The 23,673-nt window shown below is 46.5% G+C and overlaps 1 protein-coding gene across 2 annotated transcripts in view; it reads right to left on the bottom strand.

The window, feature by feature from the left end:
* The window catches only part of RGS6 (regulator of G protein signaling 6), a 1,203,707-nt gene that overhangs the window by 291,158 nt on the left and 888,876 nt on the right, over positions 1-23,673 (bottom strand). For both annotated transcript variants that reach the window (XM_078659475.1, XM_078659476.1), the window contains exons 9-11: positions 22,359-22,440; positions 18,085-18,159; positions 6,410-6,508 (exon numbers count right to left, since the gene is read on the bottom strand). In XM_078659475.1, the coding sequence (XP_078515601.1) occupies positions 6,410-6,508; positions 18,085-18,159; positions 22,359-22,440 (256 nt within the window). The remainder of the gene's footprint in view (positions 1-6,409; positions 6,509-18,084; positions 18,160-22,358; positions 22,441-23,673) is intronic.

The raw sequence follows: 23,673 nt of genomic DNA, 5'->3' as shown, positions 1-23,673 counted from the left end.
GAAAGAGCGGATCTCTCCCTGGAAGAGATCCGAGAAAGAGAAAAAACCAGACTCCACGAATTAGAACTTGCCCGACTTCGCTTGGATGGGGAACTCAAGCTGGCAGAACAAAAAATAACCCTGGAACACTTACGGCTCAGGGAAGAGCGGGAAGACAAGCAAAGACAGAGGGAGCTAGAGGAAAAGAGACTAGAGTACGAACATGAGCGCAATCTCAAAGCACTGGAGATCCAGAAACAGAATAAAGACCTCGGGCTCCCCGAACGACCGACCCCGTCTGCCTCGACCGAACCCAAGGTTCACATCCCCAAAGATGTCATCCGGGAATACCACAAGAACGATGATATCCAGCAGTGGTTTAAAGCCTATGAGGTGGCAATGACCTCCCACCGGATTCCCCGAAGCGATTGGGGAGCCGGATTATGGGGGAGGTTTGTCAACGAAGGGCGGGACGCCCTGCTGCAACTCCCGGACCAGCTGATGACCTCCTACGACCACATGAAGGCCGCCCTCCTCACTCGATACGGGCTCACACCTGAGATGTACCGCCAACGGTTCCGCGACTGCAAACGGATTCCGGGTACAACTTGGGTGGAGTACGTGAACTTTTTTAGCCGAGCCTTCGAGGGGTGGATCAAGGGCAACAAAGTAACCACCTACGAACAACTCTTTGACCTTATCGTATGGGAACACCTGTCGAACAACTGCTTCGTGGAGCTCCGGCAACACCTCCTGGACAGCAAGCTAACCGACCCTCGACAACTCGCCGCCGAAGCCGACCGGTGGGAAAGCACCCGAGTTGGCCGGAGCGCACCCAGCGAAGTATCCAGATCGTACCGCCCCCGAGGGGGAGGAGGAAGTCAGGGTCGGGGGAGAGACCCCGGCCCCTCGTCACCCCCCAGAAACCCCTCGACCCCGGTTGGCCGGGGAAGCCCTGCCGTCCGGGCCGGTTTCCGGGCCAACATTACGTGCCACAGGTGCCAGCGACCCGGCCACTACGCCAGTGATCCCAACTGCCCAAAGAATCCGAACACTACTCCCCGCCAAGTTGCAGCGGCGGCCCTAGGGGAAGAAATAATCCCGGAAAACCAAGAGGAGTACGAGACCGATCCCTCTGAATGGGCACCCGCCGCCATGGCACTGGTCTGCTTAGGGGAGAGAGACATGATTCCGCGGGCCCCCCTTCCCGCCAACACACAGAAGTACGGTCAATGGGTCAACATCAATGGCCGCCGGGCGGAAGCCCTCCGCGACACCGGGGCCAGTGTAACGGCGGTCCGACGCCACCTCGTCACTCCAGACCAAATCTTGCCGAACATTCTTTGCCCTGTTCGATCAGCCGACAACTCCGAAAGCCTATGCCACATGGCCTGCGTCCCCTTCGAGTGGGGAGGAGTAACAGGGATGTTAAAAGTAACTGTCCGCGATGATGCCCCCGTGGACTGCCTCCTGGGAAACGACCTTGAAAGCTCTCCCTGGGCAGCTGTCGAACGGAGGGAGCACCTGGGGATGCTTGGCCTCCCCGAATGGGTCTGCGTCACGACCCGGTCCATGACCGCCCGCGCGGTCCCCAGCCCAGAAGAGCCCGAGTGGCCAGAACCTCCTCCCGCGCTCATCCCAGAGGAGGCCGCCCCAGAAGCCATTCCCGTGACCCAAACCGAAGAAGGGCCCGACCAGCTTCGGGACGTCCCTGACCTGGCACAATGGCGGCAGGAGGGAGGCCCCACGCAGGAACAATTCCGGGCCGAGCAAAAAACCTGTCCTTCTCTCGAAGGACTCCGGCAGCAAGCCCTGGCCCAGAGCACCGGGGATACCTCGGGGGCCCACTGGATCTACTGGGACCAAGACCTGCTCTACAGCGAGCAGAAAATTGCAGAACTAGGGGCCAGTCGGGTGCTGGTGGTGCCCCTTCGCTTCCGAGACTTCCTCCTGAACTTAGCCCACGATGTCCCCCTTGCCGGACACCTGGGGCAGGATAAAACCTACGACCGCCTGGTGACCCATTTTTTCTGGCCCCACATGCGGAAGGATGTCACCAACCACTGCAAGGCCTGCCCCACCTGCCAGGCCAGCGGAAAAAGTGGCCGAAAAATCAAAGCACCATTACAACCCTTTCCTGTCGTCACCACCCCGTTTGAACGAGTGGGAATAGACATTGTGGGGCCCCTCGACCCTCGAACAGCCCAAGGACACCGGTTCATCCTGGTCCTTGTAGACCACGCCACCCGCTATCCCGAGGCCATCCCTCTTCGGACTGTGACGGCCCCCGTGGTGGGCCGGGCCCTGATGGGGATCTTCTCCCGGGTGGGGTTCCCCCGGGAGGTCGTCAGTGACAGGGGCACGAACTTTATCTCCAGATATATGAAGTCCCTCTGGCAGCAATGCGGGGTCACCTACAAATTCACGACCCCCTATCACCCGCAAGGAAACGGACTGGTCGAGAGATTCAACCGCACCCTCAAGGGGATGATTATGGGTCTAGAAGAACCCCTTCGACGCCAGTGGGACGTACTGCTTCCATGCCTCCTGTTTGCCTATCGGGAGGTCCCGCAGAAGTCCCTCGGCTTCAGCCCCTTTGAACTACTGTACGGGCACCCCGTCCGGGGCCCCCTCAGCCTAGTCAAGGAAGGTTGGGAGCAGCCTCCCCAGAAAACTCCCCCGGACATCTACCGGTATCTCCTGGCTCTCCGCAACCAGACCCGGCGGTTCCGAGACACCGCCAAAGCCAACCTCGAGGCCAGTCAGGAGGACATGAAGAGGTGGTACGATCAGCACACGTCCTCCATTGAGTTCGAACCTGGACAACAGGTCTGGGTGATGTCCCCGGTTGAGCCCTGTGCCCTCCAAGACAGATGGTCCGGGCCCTTCAAGGTAATCGAACGCAAGGGGCCCGTCACCTATTTAATCGACATGGAGACTGCCCGGAACCCCCTACGGGTCCTCCATGCCAACAGGCTCAAACCCCATTTTGTGCGATCCGAACTCAGCCTCCTGATGGCTACCGATACTGGGACAGAAGAAGACTCCGAACCCCTTCCGGACTTACTGAGGGCCCTCGAGCAGGATGGCTCAGTGGAAGGGGTCCAGCTCTCCGAGGCCCTGTCCCCGGAGCAACGCCAAGACTGCCAAACGCTCCTGAGGCAGTTCGCCTCCCTGTTCTCCCTCACCCCCGGAGTCACCCCCTGGTGCCTCCACGATGTGGACACCGGGGACAGCCCTCCTATTCGACACCGAGCATACCGCGTACCAGACCGGGTACGAGCCTGCATCCAGACCGAGGTGTCCAAGATGCTGACCCTAGGAGTGATCGAACCCTCAGACAGTCCCTGGGCGAGCCCAGTCGTCCTGGTTCCCAAGGCAGCTGCCCCGGGCGTTGCCCCTGAGCTCCGGTTCTGCGTGGACTATCGAGGGCTGAATGCAGTTACCCGGACCGACGCTCATCCCATCCCCCGGGCAGACGAGCTAATTGACCGGATGGGGGCCGCCCGCTACCTGAGCATCTTCGACCTAACAGCGGGCTACTGGCAGATCGGCCTCACCCCTAGGGCCCAAGAACGATCCGCCTTCTCTACCCCAGACGGGCACTACCACTTTAAAGTCATGCCCTTCGGCATGAAAAACGCCCCGGCAACGTTCCAACGGCTGGTAAACCAGGTACTGGCGGGCCTGGAAGACTTCAGCGCCGCCTACCTGGACGACATTGCTGTGTACAGCCACCAGTGGACCGACCACCTCCGCCACCTGCGGGAGGTTCTACACGCCCTCCAGCAAGCCGGGCTCACCATCAAGGCCAGCAAGTGCCAAGTTGGCCAAGGGTCCGTGACCTACCTGGGACACCAAGTGGGAAGCGGGCTGGTGGCCCCTCTCCAACTCAAGATTGCTGCCATCCAGGCCTGGCAACCCCCTACGAGCCAAACGGAGGTCCGGGCCTTCCTGGGGCTCACCGGATACTACCGGCGGTTCGTGAAGGACTATGGCAGCATCGTGGGGCCCCTCACAGAGCTCACCTCCAAAAAGAGCCCCAAAACCGTCAACTGGACCCCGGACTGCCAATCAGCCTTCGAGAAGCTAAAGACCGCCATGTGCACGGCCCCCGTGCTCCAGGCTCCCGACTACAGCCGGGAATTCATTGTGCAGACGGACGCCTCCGATCATGGTGTGGGGGCCGTCCTCTCCCAACTCAACACCGAAGGGGTCGACCATCCGGTGGTCTTCATCAGCAGACGCCTCTTGCCCCGAGAACAGCGCTGGAGCACCATTGAGAGGGAGGCCTTCGCCGTAGTCTGGGCACTCAAGAAGCTCCGGCCATACCTCTTCGGCACCCACTTCCGGGTGCAAACAGACCACCGACCCCTGCAATGGCTGATGCAAATGCGGGGGGAGAACCCGAAGCTGTTGCGCTGGTCCATCTCCCTGCAGGGGATGGACTTCACGGTGGAACATCGTCCAGGCCAGGACCACGCCAACGCCGACGGCCTGTCACGCTTTTTCCGCCTCAGCGAGGAGAGTCCCCAGGAAGATGGCTGACTCTCCCCGCCTTCAGCTGGGGGGGACGCATGTTGGACAGGCCGCATGTTCGAGCTGTCCCCCCTCCCCGCAATGGGACCAGGACCCTGGCTCTCCCTGCATCCCCAGCCAGAGTCCACAAACGACCACCCGAAGTACCCTGCAATCCCTCCACCACAAGACACCAGCTCCGGACCCCGCTGGCCCGGGTCACCATCTACCCCACGACATCGACCCGGCCGCCATCTTGGGGCACTGCAGCACGAGGCCGCGTGGCCTCAACTCGACCCTAACCCCGGGCCCGACCGGCCCCGACATCGAGGCCCCACCATCCTCCCAGGAGGCAGAGTGACCACTTGGCGAGTCAATGGGAGAAGGAATCGTCAACGGCTCTCCTCCGCCAGGTGTCGATCACCCCAGGCCGCCTGGGCGCTGGCTCCACCCCCCTGCTGGGTGTCTGGACTCCCTCATCCCGGACCTCCCGACCCCCAGGCGCGAGGGTCCGGACATCAAAGGGGACCAGACCTATAACTGGGGCAGGGCCAGACCAGGAAGGCAGTTGTATCCTGGAGTCGAGAGACCCGAGAAGAACTCATCCGTGACCTGGCCTGCTGGCGCTGCCGCGGCCCTCTGCCTCGTGAAACCATCGTCTTGGCCTGCTGGCGCTGCCGCGGCCCTCTGCCTCGTGAAACCATCGTCTTGGCCTGCTGGTGCTGCCGCGGCCCTCTGCCTCGTGAAACCATCGTCTTGGCCTGCTGGCGCTGCCGCGGCCCTCTGCCTCGTGAAACCCTCGTCTTGGCCTGCTGGCGCTGCCGCGGCCCTCTGCCTCGTGAAACCATCGTCTTGGCCTGCTGGCGCTGCCGCGGCCCTCTGCTTTATGAGACTATCACCTTGGCCTGCTGGCGCTGCCGCGGCCCGATCCATAGACACTCCAGCTCGAGGATTGTGAGCTCGCCTCTTACCACTACCTGTACCGATCCGGTACCAAGACTGTCCCGCTACCCCCTTTCCCTACAGAGACTAGAAGTGAGAGGACCCCCGGGTCCAAGATATCCTGTATCGCTGATATCCTTGCCTTAAGAACCTTATATAAAGCCTTGAACCCGACTTGGTGTGGTGCCTGTTTGTGGGGAGGGAGGGTACTTGTCTGTACGCTCGCCGGAGACGGTCCCCCTCGGGGATCTCTTCCTCGGTATCCGGCCGACCCTCAGGGTCCCCGTCTAACAGGGTACTAGGAGGCATGCGACGCTTTAAATAAATAAAGAAGCTGCGGGTGGTGTAAAGAAGGTGAAGGAGCACTTTGGAAACCATTATATTCCCTTTTTCTGGACACTTTTCTCAGAAGGGGCATCTGTTCCTCCAGATCTGCCTATCCTTCAGTTTCCACTAGATTGACAGATTTATGAATGATGTTGGGTTTAGTTTACCACCTACTGAGAGTAGGTGGTAAGTGCGAATGTTTTGCTACCACAATTGCGGTAGCAAAACAATGGTACATACCATTGGGACTCGCTATTAGGAAGGGACGTCTTTGGCACGCCACTTCCTAATAACGAGTCGTAAAACCCTATTTTGTGAGTCGGTAATAGGTTACCGACTCGCAAAATAGGGTTTGTACATTGGCCAGACCAATTTTGTAGTCGCAAACATGCCGATTTCCCTTTTGCGACCGCAAAAAATGGTCATACATCTGTCCCTTATTCTTTAAGTTTTTGCTAAGATTTTTACTGTTCCAAAGTAGGCTCACACGATAACATTGTAACGTATAATACACATGTATCAGTTTACATGAAATCTATGTGCTCTTTCTTCACGTTCAAATAATGTTACACATCAAGTTCAGTACGTTCACATGTGAAGACAAACACAATACAATACTGGCATTATGACACAGAACACCCACCCTTTTCCGTAAGTCATCTTTCGTAGTTTTCCTTATAACTGTGGAGGGCACGTGGACAGGACTCTGAGACTGGGATTCTTCTGTGACTCCATAGACTGACTGCAAAAAGAGAGAGACCTGTAATTATCAGCGTTCACCCAAACAAAGTCACATTCAAGGACAGAAGTCTAACATTTCTATTTTTTATGCCTAAACTACTCCTTGAGTAGTTTTTTTTAACACAATGGAATCCCAGTAATCTTCAGGGACCGGGGGCAATTGGTAGAGCAAGGAATAGAGGTCCCTGGCTGAAAGAATATGCAGCAATTATGTGCAATCAAATGACAATTTTAATCAGTTAAACAATTAAAGTCACAGAAACAGTGCAGTGAGTGCCACCGCGGAACATTGTGCTCGGTGTTCTTTCATAGGTGACTCATATATGTAATAAATGTGATCATCTTGTGGGTCCAAATAACAAGAACAATAAAGCCCGTCTTAACAAATCATATATACAAAAGTGGATCTGCTGTATAATCAGTCGACGGCATTTCGATCCTCAACAAATTCCAGGATCACCAACAGGGCTCTAAAATCTATTGTAAGCCTAAGAGCATCTTAGCAGGCACTGAGAAGCAGAACTCCCAAGCAGACATCCATAGAGGAAGAATTGATTCATCAGAACACCCTTAAAATCCAAAATATGTTGCAGAAGCCAGGAGACGGCCACGTGGGACTGTTTCTGTGTGCCTGTGGGTGGAATCACCATTAGGCAGGCATAGACCAGAAGGGACTGAAACAGGCTACAAGAGCAGGAGCAATCAAGTCCCATTTTCGAAGCAGGAGCAATGACCAATGACTACAACCATGATTAAAATTGTCCTTTGACTGCACATAATCTCTACATGTTCCTTTAACCCCTTGCCCGCGGCCGGAATTCCGCTCCTGTGCTGGACATTCCGATCGCGGGCGTGGTCCTGACACCCCCCAGCCGTCATCAGCACACGAGCACTGTGTGCCATGATGGCTGGGGGCCATCATCAGCATGGAAGGGGTTAACTAGGGACCTCTGTTCCTTGTTCTTCAATGCACCTCGAAGCCGGAGGTTTTCCTGACATATGGTGAGCAGAATCAATCCACCAATCAATCAATTTCTGTTCAGTAAAAAATCCAGTGTTGTGATCATGATGGGTTGGCTTAAGAGGATTAGTAGGCTTACTAATTGAAAATAACATAGGAATGTAAATGCATGTTTACGTATAATACTAAATAGTATTAGCAGTTGCTAGCGGTATGGTCACACTTCGGGGGTATTCTAAGTAAGCACTTCGCTTTTAAGTTGTTTTTCTTGGCAGCATGCTGGAGATACTTTGAGCACATGTGAAGCACCATGTGTGTTTACTGAATTTAATAAGAGATATAAAGTACCAAGCTGTTTATTGCATTACAAGTGTAGCCCTGATGAAGTTGACGGTTTCAATTATACCATGCCGAAACTCATGTTGGATGCTTCTGTGTGCATTGTTGGAGTGTACAGGCAATAGCGAAAATAATGTATGCAACAGAGTTAGTTCCTAGCTCGGTGGGCATGGAGTGGTCAGCCTTCCCCATTTGCCTAGCATCTATATTCAACTACTATCTAGGCAATTATTGATATTGACAGGAGAACACAAACAGTTACACTTTCCACTTCACTATGCTTTAAATCCAGTGGGATGCCAGTTTTTTTTGGTTTTTTTGCTGTTGTGGTGTTCTTCAATTTATTTTTAGTTACTAGGTTAGGCTATATATTTATCTACCTTCAGAGGATTTTTATGTAGTGACGTTCAGCCCAATCCACAACTTTATTGAGCACCTACGTTTATTGAGCCCAAACACCTTGGGCTTGGTATTAGTTCCTAATCATAGCTTGGAGCATGAGAAATTGAGACATTTCGCTCTCTGAGGATATGTGGAAAATATGGAAGTTCTGAAATGGAGACATTTTGCTCTCTGAGAGTATGTGGAAAATATGGAAGTTCTGAAATGGAGACATTTTGCTCTCTGAGAGTATGTGGAAAATATGGAAGTTCTGAAATGGAGACCTTTTGCTCTCTGAAGGTATGTGGAAAGTATGTAAAATCTGAAATGGAGACATTTTGCTCTCTGAGGGTATGTGGAAAATATAGAAATTCTGAAATAGAGGCATTTTGTTCTCTGATGGTATGTGGAAAATATGAAAATTCTGAAATTGAGCCATTTTTCTCTCTGAGGGTATGTGGAAAATATGGAGATTCTGAAATGGAGCCATTTTGCTTGCTGGGGGTATGTGGAAAATATGGAAATTCTGCCTCAATTTTTGAATTTCCTTAAATTCATATTTAAGAGTGGAACTGATGTGTGGACCTTGCTGGTAGGGCCTGCCTGCAGCATTAGGGTAACACCCACCAACCTGCACGTTCATTAGTATCCACAGGTCTTTTGCAGGTGATTTCATACCCTACAAACATACACATTTACTACCGTCGAGTATGGGTGGGGGATTTGAACACTGTCACATTTACTGGGGAGGAATTCTCCACAGGGAAAGTGTTTTGTTATTGGCGAATAAGTGCCTGTTCCGATGCAAATGAGCTGCACTTTACTTTCCTGAAACCTTCTCTGCATAGATACCATGTACCAAAGCAAGGCCGTTGAATATCCTTAAACAAGACTCCCCAGGAAATTCATTTACACAAAAATATTCTTCAGACAGATAGTGGGGGTTTGAGCTATTGAGCTACAATTCAAAATTTCAAAAGGTGCACTGGAATTTCACATAATATACTCTCAAATTGAACTTTCTATACACATGGTTACTTTTTCCAAACATTAAATTACCCCAAGGAAAAGGAAGCAATTAAAGCAATAAAACCCTATTCTGCGTGTCCTAATGTCATAAACCTTCTAAGTAGGAGAAGTGAAGAGGTTTGTGTACTCCCTATGAAAAGCCAGAAAACGGAAAGCCGAAGGCATCTCTTTTGACAAGTGAAGGTGTGTGGATAAATGTATTTAAGACCCCAAAAGTGAAGTATTACAGAACACCAAACATTTTCTATTCAAAATAAAGGTTGATATCTTTGAAAACGAAGAGGGCTGTTTATTGGAATAATTTCAAGTCCTCAGGTGCATCAAAGCATGAGAGCAGCTGTCCACATTGACCCAAAGCACGTTGTTATGTTCTTATTCTGTAGTTATTTGATTGTGTAGAATTAGAACTGTGGGTTTTGCGTTCTGTGTTCTGCCCTGCTTCAGCCAGTACTGTTACTACTGCTGGAAAATGAGAATGATACCCATTATGCTTATGATGAGGTAGAAAAGGAACTAAAAAAACGAACGGAGTTAGATGTTATAGAATCTGTAGAATCGTCAGATTGGATTTCTCCAGTTGTAGTAGCATGGCCGAGCAATGGTAAAATCCGTTTATGTGTGGATTTACGCCATGTGAATTATAAAATACTTGTTGATCGATTCCCATTGCCAAAAATTACAGAGATGGTATCATGTCTTAAAGGAGCATCATGGTTTTCAACTATTGATCTTTCTAAAGCATATCATCAGATTCTGTTATCTGAGAAGTCTAGAAAAATCACGGCCTTCATAACACATTTTGGGTGTTTTCAGTACAAACGTATGCCCTTCGGCGTAGCTTCAACAAGGGGTGGTGAGGGACAGAGTCTCTGAATTAAGCAGAATACTCTCACCCAGTCAAGAGATCAGGGCTAGATCCAACACCGTTTTTTAGCTCATTGCACCATCCCAGTTTCAGAACCTGGCTGTATGCAAATTAGTCTGTCCCTGGCCCAGTGCATCATGGGAACAGGGCAGACCGGACTACAAAAGCCAATTCTTACACTGGGAAGGAAACAAGCTTCCGGGGACCGGTTTCTGGCATTACAGCCGTCTTCGGCCCGGCTTGCTTGAATCCTGATGGTGCAATGAGCAAGGGACTCATGTCTGAGTATACCCTTCCACGCTTAGGGTGGACAAAAATATTTACAACAAGGGGTGGTGAGGGACAGAGTCTCTGAATTAAGCAGAATACTCTCACCCAGTCAAGAGATCAGGGCTAGATCCAACACCGTTTTTTAGCTCATTGCACCATCCCAGTTTCAGAACCTGGCTGTATGCAAATTAGTCTGTCCCTGGCCCAGTGCATCATGGGAACAGGGCAGACCAGACTACAAAAGCCAATTCTTACACTGGGAAGGAAACAAGCTTCCGGGGACCGGTTTCTGGCATTACAGCCGTCTTCGGCCCGGCTTGCTTGAATCCTGATGGTGCAATGAGCAAGGGACTCATGTCTGAGTATACCCTTCCACGCTTAGGGTGGACAAAAATATTTACAACAAGGGGTGGTGAGGGACAAAGTCTCTGAATTAAGCAGAATACTCTCACCCAGTCAAGAGATCAGGGCTAGATCCAACACCGTTTTTTAGCTCATTGCACCATCCCAGTTTCAGAACCTGGCTGTATGCAAATTAGTCTGTCTCTGGCCCAGTGCATCATGGGAACAGGGCAGACCAGACTACAAAAGCCAATTCTTACACTGGGAAGGAAACAAGCTTCCGGGGACCGGTTTCTGGCATTACAGCCGTCTTCGGCCCGGCTTGCTTGAATCCTGATGGTGCAATGAGCAAGGGACTCATGTCTGAGTATACCCTTCCACGCTTAGGGTGGACAAAAATATTTACAACAAGGGGTGGTGAGGGACAGAGTCTCTGAATTAAGCAGAATACTCTCACCCAGTCAAGAGATCAGGGCTAGATCCAACACCATTTTTTAGCTCATTGCACCATCCCAGTTTCAGAACCTGGCTGTATGCAAATTAGTCTGTCCCTGGCCCAGTGCATCATGGGAACAGGGCAGACCAGACTACAAAAGCCAATTCTTACACTGGGAAGGAAACAAGCTTCCGGGGACCGGTTTCTGGCATTACAGACGTCTTTGGCCCGGCTTGCTTGAATCCTGATGGTGCAATGAGCAAGGGACTCATGTCTGAGTATACCCTTCCACGCTTAGGGTGGACAAAAATATTTACAACAAGGGGTGGTGAGGGACAGAGTCTCTGAATTAAGCAGAATACTCTCACCCAGTCAAGAGATCAGGGCTAGATCCAACACCGTTTTTTAGCTCATTGCACCATCCCAGTTTCAGAACCTGGCTGTATGCAAATTAGTCTGTCCCTGGCCCAGTGCATCATGGGAACAGGGCAGACCAGACTACAAAAGCCAATTCTTACACTGGGAAGGAAACAAGCTTCAGGGGACCGGTTTCTGGCATTACAGCCGTCTTCGGCCCGGCTTGCTTGAATCCTGATGGTGCAATGAGCAAGGGACTCATGTCTGAGTATACCCTTCCACGCTTAGGGTGGACAAAAATATTTACAACAAGGGGTGGTGAGGGACAGAGTCTCTGAATTAAGCAGAATACTCTCACCCAGTCAAGAGATCAGGGCTAGATCCAACACCGTTTTTTAGCTCATTGCACCATCCCAGTTTCAGAACCTGGCTGTATGCAAATTAGTCTGTCCCTGGCCCAGTGCATCATGGGAACAGGGCAGACCAGACTACAAAAGCCAATTCTTACACTGGGAAGGAAACTAGCTTCCGGGGACCGGTTTCTGGCATTACAGCCGTCTTCGGCCCGGCTTGCTTGAATCCTGATGGTGCAATGAGCAAGGGACTCATGTCTGAGTATACCCTTCCACGCTTGGGGTGGACAAAAATATTTACAACAAGGGGTGGTGAGGGACAGAGTCTCTGAATTAAGCAGAATACTCTCACCCAGTCAAGAGATCAGGGCTAGATCCAACACCGTTTTTTAGCTCATTGCACCATCCCAGTTTCAGAACCTGGCTGTTTGCAAATTAGTCTGTCCCTGGCCCAGTGCATCATGGGAACAGGGCAGACCAGACTACAAAAGCCAATTCTTACACTGGGAAGGAAACAAGCTTCCGGGTACCGGTTTCTGGCATTACAGCCGTCTTCGGCCTGGCTTGCTTGAATCCTGATGGTGCAATGAGCAAGGGACTCATGTCTGAGTATACCCTTCCACGCTTGGGGTGGACAAAAATATTTACAACAAGGGGTGGTGAGGGACAGAGTCTCTGAATTAAGCAGAATACTCTCACCCACTCAAGAGATCAGGGCTAGATCCAACACCATTTTTTAGCTCATTGCACCATCCCAGTTTCAGAACTTGGCTGTATGCAAATTAGTCTGTCCCTGGCCCAGTGCATCATGGGAACAGGGCAGACCAGACTACAAAAGCCAATTCTTACACTGGGAAGGAAACAAGCTTCCGGGGACCGGTTTCTGGCATTACAGCCGTCTTCGGCCCGGCTTGCTTGAATCCTGATGGTGCAATGAGCAAGGGACTCATGTCTGAGTATACCCTTCCACCCTTCCATACTCTGTCCATCACCACCCCCCTTTGAATCGTTTTGGCCACCACAAGTGTGGAAGGGTATGCTCAGATGTGAGTCCCTTGCTCACTGCACCATCAGGATTCAAGCAAGCCGGGCCGAAGACGGCTGTAATGCCAGAAACCGGTCCCCGGAAGCTTGTTTCCTTTCCAGTAAAGAATTGGCTTGGTAGTTTGGTCTGCCCTGTTCCCATGATGCACTGGGCCAGGGTCAGACTAATTTGCATGTAGCCAGGTTCTGAACTGGGATGGTGCAGTGAGCTAAAAAACGGTGATGGATCCAGCCCTGATCTTTTGACTGGGTAGGAGTGTTCTGCTTAATTCAGATACTCTGTCCATCACCACCCCCCTTTGAATCGCTTCGGCGTAGCTTCAGCAGATGCCGTATTTCAGAGACTTTTGTACAAACTGTTTGGCAAGGAAAGTGGGGTATCATTTTTTCAAGATGATATTTTGGTTTACGGAGAGGACAGGAACCAACATGATGAAAGACTACAAAAGGTTTTAAGTATCTTAGAGTGTAAAGGTTTGACCATTGAATTGAGTAAGTGTAAGTTCCGGGAAAGAAATGTTTCATATTTGGGTCATGTCATCTCTGCCGAAGGTGTTAAACCAAAACCTGAGTTAATTAACGCTATAAAGAATGTTCCATCCCCCAGCAACAAAGATGAGGTAAGGTCTTTCCTGGGAATGGCGGAGTATTGTGTAAGTTAGTTCCAAACTTTGCAGGAAAAGTATTTAATATTAGACAACTACTAAAAAAAATGGGAAATGTAATTGGGATCTTCTATGTGAAGAGGAATTCCAATACATTAAAGAATATTTAGATAATGGGCCACATCTATCTAGTTTCGATCCATGTTCAGATACCTACATTACAGTTGATGCAAGTAATAATGGTTTGGGAGCAGTGCTCACTCAAAAGAACAATAGCGGCAAGGAAAAAATTATATTGATTGCATCAAGGTCAATTTCACCTTCGGAGGAGAAATACCCTATAATTGAGCGAGAGGCACTTGCTTGTGCTTGGGCCCTCAATCATTTCAGAGCATTAATTTGGGGTAAACCAGTAGTTTTACGGACTGATCACAAACCACTAATCAAATTGCTTTCCACAGAGGGGATTTCTTCTGCCTCTGCAAGAGTAGCACATCTATCTATTAGGATGAAAGATTACACTTATAAAATAATTTACTTTGACTGGGAAGGACAATTTAATTGCTGATTTCCTGTCACGTTTACCTAACCCCTTGGAGACATGTGAGGATGATCCTTGGAGTGACTTTAAAGTCGCTTTGGTACACGATTCAGGGTTATCCGCTATTAAACATAAGCATTGGGCAGAAGAACATTCTAAAGATAAGGATTTATTAGAGATTGTCAAGTACATGTCTAAGGGATGGCCAAGGAAAGATTCATTAACTAAAGAATGCAAAGCCTTTTAGGATGTAAGTTCTGAATTATCTATTGAAAATGACATTATTTATAGAGGTTGCAAAGTGATTCCTCCTTTTGGCATGAGAAATGCAATTTGAGAATTATGTCATGAGAGTCACTTTGGTGTAGTAAGAACAAAGAATGTGGTAAAAGAATCATTCTGGTGGCCGTTTATTGACAGAGATGTGGAAAGATTTGTAAATGATTGTATGTATCTGTTGTTCTAGTTCGGATAAAACTCTACGCTCTCTTAAACCTCCAATGTCAAAAGTTAGTATGGCCTTGGGAAAACATTGCAATTGATATAATGGGGCCAATTGGTGAGTTTCAAGAGTATATCATTTTTTTGATGGATTTATTTACCAAGTGGCCTACCATTGACATTGTGAGCAAGGCTGATACAAATTCGGTTTTGGAATTTATGGATCAAGCGTTTATCTCTGAAGGTATACCTATCACACTTTTGAGTAATAATGGTGTACAATTCACTTCCTTAGCTGCAAAAGCATATTTTGACAGGATTGGTTTGAAACATAAAACTACGGCCCTATATAATCCTAGTGGAAACAGAACTGTAGAGAGATTCAATAGAGTGTTAAAAGGAGTAATTCAAGGTGCCATTTCAAACAACAGTGATTGGAAGTTAGCTGTAAAGAAAGCTGCGTGGGCATACAGAATTACTAAAAAGTCCACATTTGTAAAGCGCACAATCACCCGTTAGGGTCTCTAGGCGCTGGGGGCCGTCGGGAAGATTAAGCGAGCTATTGCCCAGAGTCACATGGTGCTGGGCTAACCTGCCGCCGGAGATCGAACCGTGGTCCCCAGATTCCAGCGTCAGTCGCCCCGGCCGCGCGCCACACCTCTCCCCTAAGAATGATGTAGCAAAATGATCACCTTTTTCGATGATGCGTAGCAGGTTTTCAAGGTGTAAGTTTAATCCTGCTTGGTTAAAGAATTGCTCAGTTTTAATGTGGTCAGCGCAAGAAGTTAATACAAGACTTTCAGAGGACAAAACTAAAACTAGAGAACATTATAATACACACAACAATGTTTCTATATACTCACATTAAAGTAGGTGATTAGGTGAGGATCAAAAAAAACTGAGAGAGTCACTAAAGGTGTAAGTAAATTTTATGAACCTATTAAAGTCATTGAAATTTTAAACAAAGCTGTTCCTGTAGAGGATGGCAAGGTGTGGAACTTGAAAAGAGAAGTGTTATGCAAAAAAACCATAAGTGAGAGATCTGAATTGGATGTTGTTACTGACCCCCTTTGGTCTAATGACATCAATGTACCTCTTCAAGACCGTATGATTATACCTGATATTAATTGTGATGTAAGTAGAGAAAGTGATGTTAGTGATGATGTTAGTAGAGGTAGCAACAGTACTTCAGGTGGAAAATGTGAAAGGAAGAAGATTTTGCTATTGTGGTTAAAGGATTTTGTCGTTGGTTGATAATTTCTTGTTATGTATATATACTTTTTTTGTTGTTGTCTTGTTTAGATTAAGGGGGGTAGATGCTATAAATAGATGTTATAACTATAGTTTTATTCATTGGTCAATTATATAAAGGGGGGATGTGTTATGTTCTTATTCTGTAGTTATGTGATTGTGTAGAATTAGAACTGTGGGTTTTGCGTTCTGTGTTCTGCCCTGCTTCAGCCAGTACTGTTACTGCTGCTGGAGAGGACGGATCTGTGCTCCAAATAAATAAGTTTTCCTGCACTGCTTCTTTGGATTTATTATACAACACACGTGTTCCAGTGTATTTTGACCGTCTTTGAATACATACAGGTGTTCAGCTCTGAACCTGTTAAGTATTTTAGCAAGAATACCTGTGACCTCTCGTCCTGCACATTTTTAGGTCTAGCCTATAGTGGCAGCGTGCATGTGCTGATCGCTCAATGAGGCATGCAGTAATGGAGTATGCAGTGGAAGCTCCACCCACTCTCCGGCCATGTTTTTAATTGGCTTGTGTCATTGTCTTTCGTAAATGCTGCCTTATGATTGATTATGAGACTTGTTAGTCCCTCCTTATGATGGCCATGTTGTCATTTGTACCCTCCCCTGGCTACTGGCCCCTTTACTTCAAGTGTTACACAGTACGGTACGTGTTATTTAGATTGTGAGCACTACTTTGTCCATGCCTTCTCGCCCCCTTCTCCACCCTCCCCCGCCAACACTCCCATTGCCTGTGCCCCCCCTCCCATTGTCCATGATGAAATGCAATAGGTCTTGCATAAATGTGAGTCTTATTGCATTGCAAATGCTTGTTAGAATCTTTTGTGGTTAAAATATTTGTGTTTTGTTGGATAAAACTGCAGTTTTTTTACTTGCCTGCATGGATTACGTGAGGATTTATAATTGTTCAACCTGTCTAAGTCGAGCGGCATTGCATGAGGTTAATCTATTTGGTAACATTTCTGAGATACTCATTTTATAAAAACACATTTTATATAAACTGTGTTGCTATTTAAGTTATTTCTGAAGCCTCAAGAGCATAGAGATTATGAGTATAGATGCTAACCGTTTGTATTTGACTAGATGGGTACCCAAGAATTGGAAGACACTTTGTACAGCGTTGTGATTAATTGAGGTGCTGGAAAGTGTGAACTATGCATGCTTAATAAACCCCAGCGGACCACTGGTGGTATTTACAACCAGTGATAAACTGGTGTTAGTGCATATCTGCACCCTCCCAGCATTACCGCTCAGAAATAGTTGTCATTCTCTGTAAGTTGGGTGTCTTTCATAATGAGGCTGAGCGCTTTATTCCTTTCTCTTTTGCTACTGGTGGAATTCTTAAGCAGCGATTACCTGACTCTATTTCAAGACAGTCTAGTCTGTTCTGCTTTACCTGTGCTCGTGCACCTTTCAGTCAAAAGCTAATGGTCTTACAGAAGAACAGGGTACAATGTATCATTATACTGGTTGCAAAACATGGTTGCACTTTGAGACCGGTATTGAATTTTACAAACTGACCTATGTACCAATAGGTCTGGTTCTAAAATTCAGAATCCGACTTGGTCTCAATCCAAGCTACCTAATTAATATTCATTAGGTAGGCTGCAAAATTGTGACTCACTCCAATTGGATACAATAACGGAAACAGTGGAATGCCTGGGCCATCAGACCACCATGTCTGTGATTGCATTTAAATAAAGATTTTTTTTAAGTAACCTCATTTCTTTAAAGGAAAAAAGGGCTGCTTTAAAAAAAAGTTTCCTTTTTGTAAAAGTTTATCTGAGAGAGTTAGCAGTGGTCCCTTGTAAACACCCCAACTTGGGAGTTGCAATCCTTCAACTGTTTATGACTACAGTTAATGTGGCAAACCACTGACACATAGTGTACCGATTCGGTATTTGGAATTTATGCCCAAAACATGCTTCTTCCCAATAACAAATCGGTATCCAGTCACAATTCCATTTTAGGAGTTGGTAAAAGTTTACCGACTCCTAAAACGGGACTGATGCATAGGAAAACCATTCGTAAAACTGGATCCGAGCAACATTGAGAAATGTTATCAGAGCATACAGAGAACTCCTTCCAACAACATTTTTACCTAGGTGGAAGATCACCATTGACTTCAGGGTGATGAAAAAACAAAATGTCATCTGGTAAATGTGTTTCCATTGATCTTTCAGTGTAGATGCATGGTTCAGAAGGCTAGTTTGTAAAGAGTCATGGAGTCTCATAAGTGTGAAGTCCCTCCTCCTTCTCACTCTCCTGTTAAATACACAGCTTTACAAGAGATCCTGGAGTGTTAATACCATAGGCAACTCTGCCGAACTTCTACCCAGTTCATGAAACTGACCTTTTTAATTTTCTGTGGGTTTTTCATCCGACGACACTTCCGAATGTCCATTTCTGTCGTGTTCACACATCCAGGCTGAATTAGAACAATGTAGAGTTACTTTCCATTTCCCAGTCATTTTTCCTACTCTTCATCACCTAACATTTAATAAATTCATATCAGAAGCAGGCCCTGGTTCTATATTGAAAATATACCACGGGATCCCAGTTCAGGTCTTTCTCTGGAAATCCACCCTAACTACCTTGCAGACAGTGCATACTGCACATCATGAGGAAATAACGTTTCTACTCCTGGTAATACTAGGGATGCATTAAAATGGTGTGGATTAGACAAATGTATGGTAAGTGCCAACCATTTATATTTTACTATGCACTATATCCACCAACATTGCTTTCAAAAAAGAATTCAAAGTTCCAACATTGTATAAATTACCGGTTTTCTGATGCACTAATTCTGCTGAAGGTCTAGATCAGCCCTCATTTCAGCCAAACCCTCATTTCAGCCGAGCCCTCAGGTCAGCCTGACTGCTGCAAAACTACACGTACATCCAAGGGGCCGATTCACAAAAGTAATCTGAGACAAAATCCTAACTTTACGACTTTCGGTATTCACAAAGGGCACTTAGGAGTAGTAAAGTTAGGATTTCGTCAAAGTTAAACTTAAGTTTTGGTCTTAAGTTAAACTTAAGACCAAAACTTAAGCTTAAGACCAAAACTTTTTCTCAGTTATACATACGTTTTGGTCTTAATTTAAACTTAAGACCAAAACTTAAGTTTAACTTAGACAAAATCCTAACTATACTACTCCTAGGTGTTCTTTGTGAATACTTAAAGTCGTAAAGTTAGGATTTTGTCTCAGATTACTTTTGTGAATTGGGCCCAAGAACTTTGCTTTTTCATTTGTTTTATACAGAGTGATTATTGTAAGGGTTGCTACTCAATTCTGTACCACTAAATTCGTCTTTTCATTTTATTTGCAAAAAAAACTTTGTTTTGACAATGTTCAGATACATTGATAATCCTCACAATTAGCCAGTTTTAGTGATGTGCCATGAATATATTATCATGCATAGTTCAGACAATGGTTTTCACTTCAAGGGGGCATAATTATTAGTAAAGTGGTGAAGCGTGTCGTTAAACCAAGAAGGCTAATGACATGCACCGTCACGTCATAAACGCAGGGCTGCGCCATATTAACAAGAATATGGTGCAGCCCAGTGTTTCCCCCTGCGCTGGCACTAAATTTAGCTGCCTAGCCCCAACGCAGGCACCCTTGACAATAGTGCAAGGGTGCCTGCGTTGCACAGGAAGATTGTTTATGTGCAGGAAGGTCCCCCTTCCTGCACATAAACACTCTTTAAATGGCAGTTTGTAACTTCTATGTGTGCTGCAAGGTTCAAACCCTATTTCCCTCCCTGCACATAAATAAACAATTGTTGGCGTTTTTCTGTTCTCATGTGTGCTGCACAACACAGCAACCATGGAAACAGCAAAAACAAGGAGTAATTAAACATTTGTCCTCATATTGCCAGGGTAAGACTAGGTTTTCCCTGGTCATAATTTTGGCACTGCCCCATATTTATGCCACCCTTTAGATAATGGAGCAGCGTCAAAATAAATGGGTGTTGCGGTGGAACGCCCACAGCAACATCCATTAGGTGATGTAATGCTGCCTTGTAAATAAGGTGAATCCCCTATCGCCACCACAACCTCCCTGAAAAGTGACGTGTGGTGGCGATAGGGGCTTGTAAATATGCCCCAATATATTTTGGGAATCCATATCAGCTTGTTCAGAAGAATATCAGAATTCAAAGATCCATGTTTTCAGCCATAAATGTTTCTGTGTAAATAAAACTATAGAGGACGCACAAGGAAATAATTAGTACCTTTTGGAAGTCTTCCTATACTTGAATCCCTCTTTTATACTTTAGGTCAAAGTCCGTTTTCCCAACAGTTGCAGGGTTGCGTCTGTTCATCATTCACATATGATGTAACATCAGACCTGCTTTGTGGAAACAACATACGTACTCCAGAATCTATTTCCCTCAAGGCACTTTGGGCTAGATGTAGGTAATCCGAAAATACCGATTCTAAAATACCGAATTTTACCGATTCGGTATTTCAGAATCGGTATTTGGAATGTAGATAATAATTCGGTAAAAAATACCGAATCAGTAAGATTCGGTATTTACCGAATCGGTAATTACCAATTCGGCATTTGCCATTCATTCCTATGGGCCTGGGGGCCCATAGGAATGAATGTCAATTACCAAATCGGTAATTACCGATTTGGTAAATACCGAAAAAGTCAAGAGTGGCAGGGTGTCACTATGACACCCTGTTGCACGCCTGATTAGTGCTTGTGTGCCATGTGGCACACAGGCACTAATCATACATGCCTAAGGGCATGTATGTGTGCCACATGGCACAGGTGTAAATGCACATATTTGCATTTACATAGGAATTCGTTATTTATCACCAACTAATAGTTGGTGGTAAATACCGAACCCTTAAAGCCCTGTAGCACTGTTTACAGTGCTACCTACATCTCAAAATACAGATTCGGTAATTTTACCGATTCGGTAAATTTACCGATTCGGTAAAATTACCGAATCTGTATTTTGAGATGCCCTACATCTCAGTATCCAAATACCGGTCAGTAACGGCCGAAAATCTGTATTTTCGGCCGTTACCGACCGGTATTTGGATACCTACATCTAGCCCTTTATCTCTTATTTCCAGTTTGGTCTCTTCCTTTTCATGGTTTTTGTCCTCATTGACAACGTCATAATGTTGTACATGTCCCTAATCAATCAGTGTTGCATTGTGAATTTCTTCGTTCATGTAAAACACATATCATTTTGATGCTCATTTAGTCATCAGGGCATTATTGTATCTAATGTTTCCATCCACACACCTTCTCATCATAATAATAATTTTCTTCATTCTCCTGTACTTAGAAATTGCTTTATCTCTAGCAATATCTAGAATCACTTATTGTGTTCCATATAGTGTCCTGCTTCTCACGACTCCGACCTAGAAATGATACCCATAGGATCTAGGTGCAACACATGTTCCTTTTTTCAGACCTTGTTAGACAGTTTCTGTTTTGAAATGTTGATGACTAAAGTTTCCTTTGCCTGCAGGAATGTCTCTGGCTCTGTCCTACAGTTCCTCTGCTGCTTATTCGCCACTGGTGTTGCTCTCTACAAAGAAATGGAGATCTTGATTTGGTAAGAAAGGACCTTCTGGGATCTCTGAGGCTAAAAATGGTGAGAAAATAACTTATTCTACTTGGCTCTTTATGCCATGCTATTGTGGCATTGCTGCACTGAAAAGTAAAGGTGGCAAGGTAGACTGTAGCTCATTCTATGATTTTTATCACCTTTGGAAGAATGAGATTCGGGTTTATCCCTCTCTTCATTCAACCTCCAACAAGCTCCTTGATCAACAGGGCCTAAGTCCCAGAAGCTCAGTGAAGATATGAACTTTTCAAGGCCACTTTTAAATTGCATGTCCCCATGTGTACCTTTCTACATGGGAAACCTCAATGCAAATTACACTTTGAAAGCTTATTTTTAAATTTCTATATGTGAAAATGATTTTGCCCTTGGAGAAAATCAACCCCATCTACCCTTATTAGCGATATATTGGAGTTTACCTCCCCATTCCCACAATGAGTGCACATTTACTCCTGTGGCTGAAAGGAGTAATTGAATAAAGCATTTTCGAGGTGGGAAAGTATTTAAGAATGATTGACAACTACCTACACACCTGTGAGGTGACCCCTCCCCCCTAGCACCCCCTCCCCCCACCCTTGGAGTGCACCTCAGAGGAAGTATGTCCCCACCATACTGGTGGAATTATTGGCAGAGTAAACATTTTTGGGAGGACAACATTCGTTCTGTGATTCTTTGCACACATCTAAGATTCATGATTTTGACCTCCAAATGCTATTATTGACACTTATCTTTGAGACTCTAGGCCTTCCTTTTTGTGACAGATGAAAACTCACAAACCAGGGCAGCTGCTCTGCCCTCAGCTGGCTTCCTGTTAATCCTTTTACACAGCATTATTACAAGTCTGTCAAGCTGCAGAAAGGCAGGAGATGTGTTCATGCACCGGGTTTCCAGAGATGAGTGCAGACCACTTTTCATGGTATTTTAAAAGCATAAGGATCTCTATAGGTCAGGTGTATCTTCAGGGCCCCCTTCTATTTTCAATGTACATATAATAGTAATAATTGAAATCTTGATATTAAATGGAAAACCTTACCACTGGTCGGTGGACATCCCAGAAGCCCCTCTCCTGACTGTCCAAAATTTTCCTTTCCGTTTTATCTTTTTTTCTGTCAAGTCTGGAAAAGGAAAACAAAATCACACTTATTGGGGGGAAAAAACCCAATTAATTTCTGCATTATTTCCACACCAATCAGGTTGCGTCTCTCAAAATAGCAGATTCCATGCTGGGTCTCAAGCAGGGGTGGAACACCAATGTCACATTACACGTGCCCTGCAAATCCCGAATTAATTAATTGGGCGCAATTAGCGCACCGCTGTAATTTTACCTTAGACACATTTCACCAGGACAAGCTAGTGCAATGTGCCTGAGGAGCAAAGGCTGCAAAGAAAAACACCTATGACCACTGGGTGCACAAGCCCCATTACCACGTTATGCCTCATTCCAACCTCATTATTGTGAATAGATGCACCAATTGCATAGTTGGTGAAACACACTCTGAGATGTCATATTTGCTGGGTGCACTTAATGGCAGGTCAACTCGAAAGGAATGTGTATGTCACAATGTTTCGAGAGCATTCACACGCGTGAAAGAAGCCTGTTGAATGCATAGCACTATACACTGACCAACGACCACCAGAACCATGTTCACCTATTCACTAGTGACACAAAGGGGCACCAATGCAGTTGGAACCTATTCTTCTATTAGAAATTAAGTAAAAAATTTCCTTGTCAGGATTTGACTAGTACTTTTCAGTTGTAAATGTGAATAATTTTGTAATATCGCGCAAAATGGACTCAAAAACCGCGTGCCCATTGTATTCTCCATTACTTGGCATATAGGCATGACCCAGGGGCAGAAACGCACCAGACTAGCATCAGGGGTGTTTTTGCACCTGGGAATGCTTCGATGATCTCAAAATGACCCTGACAGATACTGTGTTTTCACTTTTCATACTACTAGGAGGCTGACACTGCGAATACATCCAGCGCACCATATTCAAATTTAAAAAGTTGGTTTTTTTCACAACCCGCCTTGACATGCGCATTCCTACTATTTTCTACAGTTGTTTTTGCCTGATCAGCACACCGCCAGCAACTATCACACACTCACACATCTATAAACACGTGAAGCAGCACCATTTGAAAATAAACCTGTTTCGGTCAAACATATTCAGACTAAGAGGCCTATTCAGGAATTTTGGAGTACATGAAAGAGTACTCTTATAAGACTACTTCTTGGAATCATAAATGCTTTTGTGAATCGACCTCCGGATCTGAATTAGGAACCCTTGTGAATCCCACTGGCTGAGAAAGTGTGTGATCCTATCGAAGTGATGCCTGTCTGATG

The sequence above is a fragment of the Lissotriton helveticus genome, chromosome 9, assembly GCF_964261635.1.
Source record: "Lissotriton helveticus chromosome 9, aLisHel1.1, whole genome shotgun sequence".
Lineage (NCBI taxonomy): Eukaryota > Metazoa > Chordata > Amphibia > Caudata > Salamandridae > Lissotriton > Lissotriton helveticus.
Note: the sequence above shows the minus strand (reverse complement) of the source record. Positions and strands in the feature narration are given on the sequence as shown.